Source organism: Calypte anna, chromosome 5 (assembly GCF_003957555.1).
Source record: "Calypte anna isolate BGI_N300 chromosome 5, bCalAnn1_v1.p, whole genome shotgun sequence".
Taxonomy (NCBI): Eukaryota; Metazoa; Chordata; class Aves; order Apodiformes; family Trochilidae; genus Calypte; species Calypte anna.
The window spans coordinates 6,768,328-6,782,445 of record NC_044250.1 but is presented as its reverse complement, the minus strand read 5'-3'; the positions used below and the strand labels follow the sequence as shown (position 1 = coordinate 6,782,445).

Here is a 14,118-nt window from a genome sequence, read left to right as displayed (position 1 = left end):
ACTAGGAAGTTGAGAGAGCAATAGTTTGTTAAAGATCTGCTAATCTTGTTATGATTCTAACAAAACTGACTGAATTAGCAAATGACAAAGCTAAGGCTTCAGATATCCTGGCATTAAATATAAGTTAATGATCCACAGTTTTTGTTCAACATTTTGAAATGAGACATCGAAATTAACATGATGTTTTAATCACACTTAATGGAAGCTAACTGAAAACATACAGCATCTGGACCCATGCAAAAGCAATAATGCAGAAACTAAAGAAATGCAATCTAAACATCCAGCAACATTATGAACCTGCCAAAAGCACTAATGATTTCCAACTTAAAAGGCAGAAAAAGGAGGGGGAAGCAAAGCAGAATCATGAAGCTTTTTAAGCTTCCAGATTCAGCTCTGTGTACCACCTGTCAAATGGAAAAAAATGAAAGCCAGCATGATCAAGTAACTGTTTCTTATTCTCTTTTTCCCTTTTGGCCGTTAAGTTTATAGGTAGCTGCTCCTTACCTCCAGTGCACATGTGAGATTGCTTTAGGTTCAAAATTCAATTGTAAACAGATGCCAAAATCCCAAACAGCAAAACCCACAGCCCTCCCTGCTGGCTGCTGTGGGGGAGACCTCCCCTACCAGCTTTCATCCCCTGGGATGAGGGGGCAGTCACTCTGCATAAGGGAAAAACTGAACACTTGATGCCAGGAATCATGACATCATGGGAAACTTTTCTAGAAGTCACCAAATAATATAAAAATTGGCAATGCTACTTGATCTGCTTCGTTTTCATTAAGACAACAAGAGGAGGAAGTGGAGATCTGATGAGCCTGTAAGAGCACTGTGATCTCCACACACTGTGAACCACCAAGAGTCTGTTTTTAAGGGACTCAAACATTTTAGACTTACAGATTAATTTCCATGCCTGAGATCCACTTAACAGAGGATATATTTTCATTTCAGCTACTTGCAGCATAGCAGTGCTCCTACAGTCAGCAAGCCAGGCACAAGCCTGAAGAAGGAACTAAAATCCTTCAAAAAACCCAAACAAACAGACAAAAACCCTTTCTCACTGCAAAAAGAATTACTAAACCTCAATTCAGATTCAGCCCACTGACGCTGCATTATGTTGAAGAGGATTTCTGTAAAGTTCAGCACTATGAATCAGCAACTGACTTCTATTATATGCTGACTGAAATCTAATATTTTGCATCATTACTATGGACAGGCATGACTGCATGATACATAAGTTAATTTTTTATTTACAGCATTTAAAAAATGTTAATATGTCCAGAGGGAAAAAAACCTACAAGTGTTCTGCACATAAAACATTATGCATGCAATAAAGCAAATTTAAATGCAAATATTTTTACAAGATTTTTCTCTTCATTCTGGTTGTTCGGTGCAGACTGATTCACTTCCCTCTCTTTGCTCCCTTTTAATAAACACCTTATTTACAAAGGAAAGGTATAGCACACACAAGGAGTACAAGACACCCTTAACACCAGACCTTGTAGATGTGAGGCAGAATGGTCTAATTGTAAAAGATACTTGGACAAAGACTTTGTAACCCTGAGGACACTGGAGTTAACACTGGGATGCAAAATAACTGCCAGACTTATTAGCACAAAAATCACCTTAATTACTAGAATATCAATATTCTAGTGGAACGGTAAGAATATTAAGTACACAATGCCTTTTTTTTTTTTTTTTTTTAATATATAAACTCTGAGGTCATAGTGCAACCGCAACCTCAAAAATTACTATCTTTCAATAAAACATTGTATTTATTAGAACACTTAATTGTTTATTGTATAATTACTAGTTGCTGGAATGTAGATTCTTATCTCCAAAAAACCCTGCATATATGCTTTCAGTTTATATCTGCTTATCCTAAACACAAACACAGCAATCTGAAAGAAGATTATAGCCTTAGGGTTTCTTCTTATAAAATTTAGCTTTTAAACAGATGAACTTACACAGCATGCTATTCACATGTCAAAAATTATGCATGGCAAATAACATCATATCTAGCCTTTTGTACGCTGGTTTCAGTTTGTTAAAATTCCATGAGTTCTCCCTTGTATTAAAATGTCAAGTTAGTTATTGAAGAAACACATTCACATTACTTGGTACATTGTTATTTGTTATCATGAGTTGCTATACAGTGTTCCAAAACCACTTCTCCCTTATCACAGATACATCAGAGTGATTTCTCTCTTCTACTGGCACAGTTAACTGCACAACAGAGTGATTGCTGCTAGAGAATAGTATAGATTTGATGTACCAGTTTGGAAAATAGTTTCCCCTGAAGTATTTTCCATCTAAAAAGTCCATTAAATTTTAATATAATACATAGTGTCATTTTAGTGATGCCACCATTATGTCATTGCTGTAACAATGCAATCAAAAAAATTCCTTACAACAATAGAAGTGAAACTATTTGAATATTAATCTGACTTTTTCAGCTCCACTAGTTGGGCTAATAAAGGATTATTATCTCTCCAGTAAAATTTCTTCAGGAAAATGTATAGTTGTTGCACTTTAGTGCTACTAAAATACCTCAGCCTTGATTTACAAGTCTTTTTAGTTAGCACAGATAAAGTCTTCCCTGAACCAATTTCTTCATGTTTCTGTTTAGTTTGCTATTCTTATTGTAAATTATTTCCACAGCATTCTCCAATCTAATTAAGTCTTCACCTGCAAAAGGTTATTTGCTTACACTGCACTCTCCACTCTCCTTCTCTGCCAACACAATTATCTGGTTTTTGCTTTACACAAGTGATAGATGCATTTCTTAATTTCAGACTCAAATGGAAGTATCACTTTTCCAAGGAAACAAAATTTAATTGCAATGAACACTGGACTTTTCTTATAGGTCTTTATTTTTAATTTGCTCATTTTTCTTCAAATACCCTGGTTCTTCTGGGCATCTATACAGAAAGAAATACAGAAGCACCTCAAATAAGTATCTTAATTTACTTAATACTCGATACAAAAAGTATCCTCACATGAAAAGAGGGCACTTTCATTGTTCCACTTTATTTTCTAGATCAGTTTTCATTTGGGCTTTGCAATTTTTAAGATTTTTTAGGCACTTGTAATTTCTGCCTCTTATATAAAGGAAAACTACTAAAAAGCCAAATTGTATCACAAAGCCTTTTCAAAGTATTCAGATGGTGCAGGCTATGCTCAGAGTGAAACTGGACACCTACAAGACAGTAAATTGCACAAAAAACTCCTGACAGCAGGAGAACTGAGCAGGACCTGTGCTCAAGCCACCCCAAGGGGAAGCCTCAGGACCCCAACCTCCAGCTCCTGCACAAAATAACAGAATAACAAGTCTGAGATCCAAACCAACCAAATCCAGAAAAACACAAAAGGCAGCAACCCAGCACCCACCATACAGGTGAACAAATTCGAGGTAGATGAGTGAAAGAATTTGATTTTCATCTTTGGGCAGCCTGTTTGACCTGAAAACAAGAGGAGCTTTCTGACTCCTGTGGGAAAATGGCTAGGGCATACAGTCCACTTCTAATTAAGTCACCAAAAAGGAGATTAAAAAAGTGATAACCTTGTAATGAGAATACCTGAAAACCCACCCTTTGCATTTTATTTGACTTGAGATGTATGTGAAATAGGCAAAATATTACTCAGTTTTCCCCCTCTACCCCAGCTGCTCAACTACGCAACACTGAGTTCTAGCCAGAGGACAAAAGCAAAGCTGCTTAAGATCCAAACACAAAAATGACAAACACATTTCTAAATCTTAAATACTCCCCTAAGTATAAGATACATAAATTGATATGCAACTTGCATGTGGTTTTCCCCACCATATTTGATTTTAAACATGTAAAATAAAGTTCTGGCAAGCATTATCTGCTGGCAGGTCCCTATTTAGAATTATTTTAATATTAGAAAAAACCTTTAAAGGTATGTAAAGTGTTCCTTTCAGTACAGCACTCATCTTTAGCATTTGCCTAGCCTGTTTTTTAATTTTCACACAAGAAATTAACAGATGTCAATATTTTAAACTATTATTATCTATCCAATAATATTATTCTACAAGACAGAAGATGTGGACCAAAGACAGCCCAGCGGTATTTTTGAGAGGAAACATTAATGACTTCCTTGCTTTCTAAGACCTGAGGAGCTTCTAAGAAACAGATTCTGAGGCAGAAAATTACATGTAGGGAACTACCTGAATAAGGAAAATTTCATGCTCTTCCTGTGATTATTCACTCAAATATGTGTCAAATCTTGAAGAGAAAAAAAAAAAGATTTTATGGCAAAAAAGGTCCCTCTCCCTTTTATTACCATATTAATGTTTCTGAAATCCTTATGCTTGATCCTTTGAAAAATAAAAGAACCCAAAACAGCTTCAGAAAAGCCAAAATAGTCTTACTGGTGCTTCAATACCTCAGTGCAAGTGCTGGCTTGTCTGATTAAGTAACCTGTGGCGTTCTTAATAACAAAGACAATTGTAATTCTCTTCATGAAATCAGTTAAACTATGTCTTGAAAGTATGTGAAAACTAATATTCTGATAGAAATTAGCTATTTATAGACTTCAACTTCAGTTACTATGGAGAAACTGGACAAACTACTTCATGTTCTTATTTTTAAGCTATACAACCTAACTTGCCTTTTTTTACGTCTAGAAGTAGGGCTGGAGGACTTGGGGTGACACAGCAGTACCACACCACTGACCTCTGGCCTTACCCCTGAAGGCTGAGGCAGGTTTCTGCTGGAGACCCTCGTGTGACCATTCAGGCATTTCTGAGGAATGGATTAAAACTGGTAACACAAAACGTCCCACAGGAAAAAATGCCAATCACATTTAGAAATGAACATTGCAAAAAATACTGACTACAGTGTGCAGTACTGGTTAAGAAGCTTTTTACAGCTTGCACATTTCCCCCTGGTTCTCTTCTACTGTAACAGGGCTATGACATGCCTCAATTATTCTACAGCCATGCCAGTTTTGAGCCACTTTAAAAACTGAAGGTCTGGAGAGGAGCTTCCAGTGTTCATGCTCTGAATGTTGAAGCGTAACTTTGATGTCCTTACCAATTCAGGATCATCACTCCCCACATCTAGACAGTGGTATGCCCACATCAACCACTCAATTTATGTTATAATGAAATTTCAAAAGTAATTCCAAGACCTTTGTTTGCCAAGCAATGTTTTGGAGGTTCATGTGTCTCCCCCAACAGCTTCCACTCTACTGTTTCCTGCAGAAAACCAAGTACCCATTACAGCCTGTGTGGTTAACAGCATGGAAAACACTGCAATCTTTTCTTGCCTTTTAAAGCACTGGATTATTTTGTCACCACATTTCTTTATCATTCTCCCTTCCCTTTTCTATATGAAATAACTTTCTCTGTACCCAGCATGCAGACAATACCTGTAGTTATTTTAGACTGGTAATACTCCTCTCCTATAGAACTTCACTCATAGTTTCAAGGGATTGTTGTAACAAACAATGGAAACCTAGGAGTTTTTCCCTCAGTACCTGATGCTATTCTGTTTTCAAAAGCAGCCCTTAACATATCAGAAACTCCTCTCAAGATTATTACAGCATTAACAGTTGAGAACACAGCATAATCCTCTATTACAATTGGCCAAAATACATACAAAAAATTTCATTACTTTTAGTAATAAAATTTTATTTCAAAATAAAAATCAGGAAAGCATGATCTCAGTGTATGTATTAGCCACATCAGTACCTTATTAAAATTACAGTTCATTTCAGCTATTGAAATGTTCCTCAGCTCTTATCCTCCCACAGTTATTACTGTGTCATATTTTGTGGAAAGCTTGAGTATTACCTTTGGGATACCATAGGAATGCTTGAGATCCCATTTCTCAATACGACCTTTATTTTCCAATTACGTGGAAAAGATGATGTTGAAGTTGAGATACTCATCACAAAAGAGTTAAGCAGTGCAAATGCCAATGTCCTATCAACTGTCAGAGTCATCTTAGGCAACAGTTCTTTTCATTACCAAATCTCCAAGCCTTTTGCAGTTCCATAACCCATGAAATACCTTCTTTAATAGAGAGACATTAAGAAACAAACACTAACCCAGTCAGATCTACAGCCCTCACAACAAGAGTTTCAAACACTCAGAACTAAGAGTCAGTTTCTCAATGTTTTGAAATTAAAGCTTCTAAGAGCTCAGTTCACAACATTCTGAACCACCGTGAAGATCAATGACTTCATGGCTCACAGCTGCAGAGCTCTCCATTCACTGAGACCACAAACCTTAATATCCTTGCTCATCCATCCAGCCTACAATTCAAGGCCATTAAATAAGCTCTAAGCCTTCCAGCATGGGTTCTGCCCATTCCTCCACACACCATGGGGGCTAAGCCACTCATATGAGCTCCTTTACCTCCAATAAAGACACATCCCTATGACTAACACCACTTCTATCCCAATTTAGGAGGTGTGCCCAGGGAAGATCTAACATGTTAACACACAGTTCATTGTAAAATGCAGCAGCAAGAGTCCTTTACTCTGAGGTAAGCATCACAGGATGTTACTACCTAATTTTATTGGGAAAAATCAGCATAGTCCTTGATTTTAGCTTGTATCTCTTCACCATTGTACTCTTGATCTTAAAACAGATTTAACTTTGCATTTCTAATCTTGCAAAGAGGACGCTGGCTACCACGTTGTAATTATAATTTAGCTGATGATATCATACAAACTCAGTTTCTTTTATTCAACTAGAAAAGGTGCACTATGCAGAACTGTAGGAAAACAGCTACATGGCATTTATGTTGAGATAGGAAAAACTTTACTACATAAAACAAGTTCCTTAAGCATGCCCCAGGTACTGATCTAAGATTTCATGGTGTTCAGGGAGCTGTCTAAACAAAAATAAGCTCTAATAGAGATCAAAACATTAAAAATACACACAAATTTTTAAAATCTTTCAACTGTGAAACATCTGTATTCTCTTTAAAGAGAATTACAAAAGGAAGTCCTTTGGAGGAGAAAAAAAAATAAATCCCATCTCTCTTCAGTGTTGCTGAGCATTGGTAACGTGTGGGTCATCAGTGCCAGTAATAACTGAAGGTACTTAACAAAAATCCAATCTTTGGCAGACTCGGGAAAGAATCATGAAATGGGAGGCACATAGGCATTGAAGGATTATTCACTGTGTAGCACTGGAATTTTTAACACCAAAAGGAGAGAAAGTAAACAGGATGTGGTGTGAAACATGAAGTTGCCATATTTCTGAAAAGGATTTCCTGGTCAGAAAAAGTGCAACACCAACCTTGCAGCACACACCAATACACTCAGTGTCACCACCAAACCCCAGTTCATTGATACACAAACCACACAGGAGCAATGGACATTTGTCTGGAATGTTCTGGGTGCCCAAAGCTTTCAGGACAAATTGTCAGACATCTGGAAATGCTAGATGAAAGGCTAGAGGCCTCAAACTCCTCTCACACAACACCACCGAGGGAAAAAGAGGGCTATCTCCAATGAAATCTAGATGTATGACAGCCTCAAGTATAATTCATATAGGGCTATTAAGGAATAAATGTTCCTTAGTATCCTTCTATGTAAATACTATTACTCTAAGATAAGGATGCCTAAGGGTGCTTTCTTCCTGCTGAGTGTAATTAGTTACACTTACACAAGTCCTAAGGAACAACAGAGGTAGGCATGTAGAAGGAAGATGAAAAACAAGAAAAACAATACAGGCAAATAAAAGCCTGTCTAAACATATGTGAGGTTTCTGCTGAATTGTTTTTGGAGTACAAAACTTCAAGTGTGTGGGGATGGATCCAGGAATAAAAGCTCCTTGCCACTTTTTATTGTAACCCATGGTCAGAGAGGTTTCTTAGGATGCTTCAGATGTAAATGCCCATTCATCCTCAACAATCTGTCCCAAGTTATAAAACAAGGAAGTAATGCAAGAAGAGGTGACAGAGAATAGCAGAAGTAAAAACAAGAACTGTGAAATCTGCCCAGTGAGATAAGTAAACCTACTAATGAATAACTAAGAGCTCTGTCCTCTCTGAACACAGTATTTCTCTTTGCTTAAAAATTCTAAGAATTTTCTTTTCTCTGTCATTTGCATGGTACAGCAGGAAGTACTGTGCTGGTAATGCTGAACTCCACATGCTGCTCAAAGTTATTTTTGTCACACTTAAGGCTGCTAACTGCTAAGGGAGGTTTGAAGCAAGATTGCTAACGTGTTGATTTTTAACTGGGTTTTACTTTGGGGTTTTTTTCTTGTTTGTTTTTTAATATATGGAATAGGCACTCATCATATAAAATAACTTCTTGACATGCAAATTTGTGAATATTTTAATAAATACAAGAAAAAAATTCAAAGAAACCATACCCACTCTATAAGAGCTTTAGTATTGTTTAGAATTAATATAATCCAGTCATATGGGCTTTTTTTTCTTGACAGGAACAATGATTTTTCTAAAAACAACTTCTTTCCTATGACAGTATCATGCCAGAATCAACAGCATCTCTCAGAAAAAATAATAGGTGGGCAAAAGTACAGAAGAAACAAAGGGAGAAGGTTGTTCTCTGGCAGCATAAAGTAAACGCCTACAATTACAGTCAACAGGATAAAAGGTAAAATACACATATGGGACTAAAAGACTTTTTGCATAGGTGGAAGAATACAAAACCCCTTTCTTTCAGAACAACATATTCAGTAACCTGTTTTGAAGTTGTTGGCTCTGTGGGAAAGACGTTGCTTCTGAAACATGTTGATGTCAAGAGAGGTCAAGCATTCAGCTAACACAGTCACCTACTAAGGGACCCTGGTAGGGGAGCAGGTGGTGCAGATTGGGTGGGACACCCATAGAAGACATGAACATGGCAAGGCTGAGCCCATCTAAAACCTGCCCAGGACAGCAGAGTCCCCACAGTTCACTCCATGCAGCTCTGCTCCCTGCCCATCCCCTGGTGCCACCTCTGGATTCCTGTCTGACAGCACAGGTACACCAATGCAGCTCTCAGCTCAAGAGAAAGCTCTTCACCTTTTTAGGATAGTTTTCTCCCAAATTAACAAAGCAGACCTGCTCCCTGTGCAGGGTGCACAAACACCAGAGCCAGTGTAAGGCAGAAGGGAGGGAGCCCCTTCCAGCAGCAGTGAGTGCAGACATCTCAGGTAACTGCACCCTCACACTAAGTTCCAGCTCATTCCTTCAGCACACTGCTCTGTGTCACCATTCCCCAATGCATCAATGCTTCATGTAAAGTAATTGTTAAATCTCAGAGAGGTGAGGGGTGTGTGATTCCCAGCAAGCCTGGCTCACTCATTTTGTGACTTTTGCAAAGACTTTACCACATGACCATACATCTGCAACTGAAAAAGCTGAGGGGCATACAGCAAGAATGTGTTCAGCCTCTCTTTTCAGTCAATCTTTGACCCTGTCACAACTGCTATTTCAGTGTGCAGTAGATACAGGTTAAAACAAGTTAAAAAAAAAAAAAAAAAGCAACAAAAGCTAGCAAGTCATCTGTGCTACACCATAGGGTATCTGCACGCTATTTTGTGCATATAAATGACTTAGATTTAGAATCTTATCAACTTTTCTGCCATAATTTAATGGCCTATATTTTTATATGTTTATAAACTTTATTTAATCCTTCTGTGCCTTTTCTTTTAATAGCAAATGTTCTAAATATATTCACAGTTTATGAGCTTTACCTTTCAACAATTAATGTATAATGCCATAGGGAACTTTTTGTAGAAAATGTGTTTAACAACAAACATTATTTTTAACTCTCAGAGCAATTAGTTTGATGAAAGAAAATGTTCTGCACTTTTCTGAAGCACACTCTCTGCACTTTTAGTTTTCTACAGCTATGCAAAAATCCATTAGAATTTAAAATTGAGCCTTAACTAAATCACAATTATCATGCACTTGTTATAACAAGTATTAGTTTGACAGCTATGCAAAAATACAAGTTAAAAATCATCATAAAAGTTTGTCTCCCACTTATATAACTTTGCATATGAACTACCACTGTAACTAATTCATTATCTTAGATTAGCTGCTGTAAATAAAGGCTGCACTAACAAATTAAATTACATAAAACCCCATAGGTTTGGGTGGGGCAGAGATGGACAAAGACAACAAGGCTTAATGAAGCATTAGAGACCACAGCAGTCCCCATAAAATTCAAAAGTTCAAAATAATTGTGGCTGAAATTCACCCACATGTAGCAGAAGATCTGAGTCTCAGAGCTGTGGTAAAAACCAAACTAGAACAGAGAGGTACCTCTACTTGTAAAACCCTTCTCTGAATGAAACCCCAAAGTCAGACTAGAAACCTCATGTGTTATCACAAATCTCTATTTCTCTTCCCAGACAATTATGACAGTCTCACTACATATTCACTTGTTTTCTGAAGTCCATGTTTTTCTCAAGTAGCAAGTAAGCCTAACACATATTATCTGCTATTCAGTACAGGACTAGCTTTAGTCTGTGCCACTACAAGAATGGTAAAGTAACAGAGGTAAAGTTTTTCTAACAGCCACAGAAGAAGGTCAAAAGTGGCAGCGTGCTGATACAGCCACCAGAACTTCCTTCAAGATGCTGAGAGCCTATGTAAGAGATGCAGGGGGAAAAGGGAACTCAGAGGACAGGAGGCACCCCTCCTGATCTACTACAAGGCTGCTGTGGCTGCACAGTCCAAGCACACTCTTCAGTAGGAGCAATCTGCTCAGTTAAAGCAGTGATTCAAGTGATTTCCATCAGCTCCCATCTCCACCTCACTATCCATGGGAAAAGTTATGTCACAGCAGGCCTGGTAGCTATGTCCTCATAATACTTCACCACACATTTCCCTTCAGTTGATAGGAATAGTGCCATTGTACAGACAAAACAGTGCCTGCAAAAAATAAGGAGCACGATAAAAACCAGATGGCTGAAGTTAAGAGCAGGAAGACAGCAGCAATGCTTGTAGGGAGGCAAAATCATTTTGATGAGCTGAGACTGTGAACATGGCTCTCTACACAAAGGGAACACAGCCTGTCATGACACAGCCTGCAACAGCATAAATATGAAATGAAATTTGAATGAAATATTGTTATCTATATCACCTGAAGGCTGAATTCTTTTCAAGCAAGTACCAGATGAACATGACACACATTTTTTTAATTTAACATCAGGCTAATACAACTTCAGCTGTCTATACAACTACCTGTCAACCACAATCAGAAACACGGTTTTGAAAAATGTGAAGTGATGGGTAACAGAAGCAGAGAGCATTGACAGAATACTTCCTTACAGTACCTCTATACCTTCACAATTTGCTTCCAGGCTGGTACAAGTCTTGGCAGTGACAGCCATAACTCTCACATCCCAATTCCCCAGCCAACTGGCTCCATCCATACAAAGACAAATGTTATCAGTCATAGAGGAACCAGAAACACCTATGCAACCTCAGACTGTATTTAACACTGTGTCCAATGTGGCTCAGATCTTTAAATATTGCTGAAGACAAGGTATTTTAATTCTTACTTCAATGACTAGAAGTCTAAGAATACAGTAGAGGAGAGTATCAAGCACAAAACATGATTCCTAGTATTTTCCGTGCCGTTGCTACAGTTAATAAAAAAAGTAAAATGTTTCAATTGGCACATTTAAAACGTATCATTCATGACCAGCTAAACAGCCTGGAGATGAAACTTTCTCCTAAGAACTGAGAGGTCTTCTTGACATTGCTTCCCAGAACATAGCATAAATATTGTCTTATCAAGAATAGATTCAATAATACTAATTTTGGTTTTTTATTAACAATTTGGTAAAGGTACCAGGTGTTGATCCAATAATCTGCATGGTACTTGTCTTGGGACTGTTTTCCATGCCATTAAATTAAGGAATTCCCAAAATATACAATATTGCATTAATATAGCAGCTATTAAAAAGATCAAAGTTGGGGTTAAAAACCCTAGAGGGTTTTTAATATAAAAAAGAATCATCAAGTAGTTGTGTTTCTCCTAAGATGCAAGATGGATTAACTCTTGTTTCTGCACTACATATTCGTAAATGACCTGGAAAATCCAAACCTTCCTCATGGAATAGATGGCACAATCCTCAATAGATTATGAGAGCTGGCAAAGTAATACAGAAAGGACATGTCACTGACTTCCACTGAAACCAGCATAGCAACATGACCAAAAGTAGTTCTGCAATTAGGAAGAAATACTAGAAAGAATGGCAAGAGACCTTACTTCACCCTATAGGCAACTGCAGAAAACCCAACTAGACACAGCTTCATGGGCAAGGGTTTAACCAAAAACCTTACCATCCTTGCAGTTCTCTAGGAAACAAGGAATCTAAAGCCTCATACCCCATTTTCTTATTTAGCATTGACTTAATTGCTTCTAAAATGTCATGTCCACAATTCTGGAAGGTTGACAATAAATACAAAGTGATTCAGGGAGAATAACTGAAGTAGTTAAGAAAAAAGAAAGACTGCAGAAAACGTCAAAAAGTTTACTTAATTTTTCTTAATATAAAGAATATAAAGCAAACTAATCAAAGATCATGAGAACTCATTTGAACATTTGAGAAAACATGGCTTGTAATGGGGTTTTCAGTGCTGACGAGGCAAGATTCACTGGCTAGAAACTACAGGTAGTCCTCTTCAGATCAGAAATAAAACACAAATCAGACACTTGGATACTTTACCAAATACTGTGCTGAATTTTGCCTCACTGAAAATTTTTAACTGCACCTTCTAAAAGGTAAGCTCCAGTTTCCAACACCGATTTAAAAAACAAAAAGTCCTATGGCCTGCATTATGAAGAGGTCAGACTAAATGACTGCAACAGTCCTTATGATTTGATAATCTATTAATCTTATCAGAGAGATGAGAATACACACCTGACCACTTTCAGGACCGAATGCACAGTCAGCTACAGACGCACCTATTTTGACGGTGTATTTTTAGCCTGAAACTATCTTTTACTTTTAAACGTCGTTGAGATTGGAACTGCAGATACATCAAGCTAGAGGCATAAAAGGCAGCTGATAACAAAAATCTCATCACCTTAGAATATACTCATTTCAGGTGGCAGTTACACAGTCAAAAGCCCTCTGAAATGAGCCAAATACCCTGTATTTTTACTCCACTTCCCGGAACTTTGCAGAGCTCTCCGTAGGACTGAATCGCACCAGACAAGTTTTGGCTGAGCGGAGGCTCCGCACGCCCGAGAGCAGCGCTTCAGAAGAAGGCGGCAAACCAGCCTCAGCAGGGCGAAAAACAACGACGCAGAGAAAGAAAGAGAGAAAGGGGATGCTAGCGCGGCTCTGGCCACCACCGCCGGCCCGGGGGCTGCCCGAGCGGGGACAGGTCACCCGGTGCCCCGGGCTCCATCGTTTACCAGCCCGGCCGGGAGGCAGCCCCAGTGCCCGCGGCCCCGAGCAGGCGGAGCGCTCTCCCTGCCGCCCCCGAACCCCGCTTCCCTCCCGGAGCCGGGCAGGGACGCGTGAACTCTTGAACCCGTGCCGCAGCCCAACGCGAGCCTCCGGGGCGGAGAGCAGCGGCGGCGCGCCCTGCGCGGGGTGACCGCTCGCCCCGTCGCTGCCGAGGGCCGACGGAGCCCGGGGACGGAGCGGAGCTCGATCCGGCCGCCCCCCGCCCGCCCGACTCCGCGCCGTGCCCCCAGACACGGAGGCCCTCCAGGACGCGGCCCGGCCACCCACTCCCCCCCGCCCCGCCTCACCCGCCGCTGGGCCCCGCTTGCCCCCGACCGCGCCGCGGAGCCGTCCCCAGACGCCCGGCCTTCTCCCGCCGGAGGAGGCCCCTCGGCCACCTCCCCCCCCAGGGCGCCCTCGGGCCAGGCCCGGCCCAGTCCTCCGGCCTTTCCTGCCGCAGCCCCTCGGTGGACCCTCCTCACCTGGGCTTGAGGCTGCCGGCGCCCCGCTCGTAGGCCCAGGAGGCGGCGGGCTGCGTGGCTGCCGGGGCCAGGGGATCGGCGAAGCTGGGGGTCGTCGGGTAGTTCCTGTCCATCATCGGGGCAGGGCGCGGGGCCGGGGCGGCGGGGGCTCCGCTGGGGCCCTGCGCGCAGGGCGGCGACGGCGGGGACCAAGTGGGGCGAGTGGGAGCGGCCCCCCCCTGCCTCATGCAG

The 14,118-nt window shown here is 40.2% G+C and overlaps 1 protein-coding gene across 4 annotated transcripts in view; it reads right to left on the bottom strand.

Annotated features, from left to right (window-relative positions):
* Positions 1 to 14,118, bottom strand: part of QSER1 (glutamine and serine rich 1) — a 38,254-nt gene extending 24,136 nt beyond the window's left edge. For 3 of the 4 annotated variants that reach the window (XM_030451097.1, XM_030451096.1, XM_030451098.1), the window contains exon 1: positions 13,888 to 14,118. In XM_030451097.1, coding sequence (XP_030306957.1) covers positions 13,888 to 14,114 — 227 coding nt within the window. In that variant the 5' untranslated portion in view covers positions 14,115 to 14,118. The remainder of the gene's footprint in view (positions 1 to 13,887) is intronic. The other variant, XM_030451095.1, reaches the window with a different exon arrangement.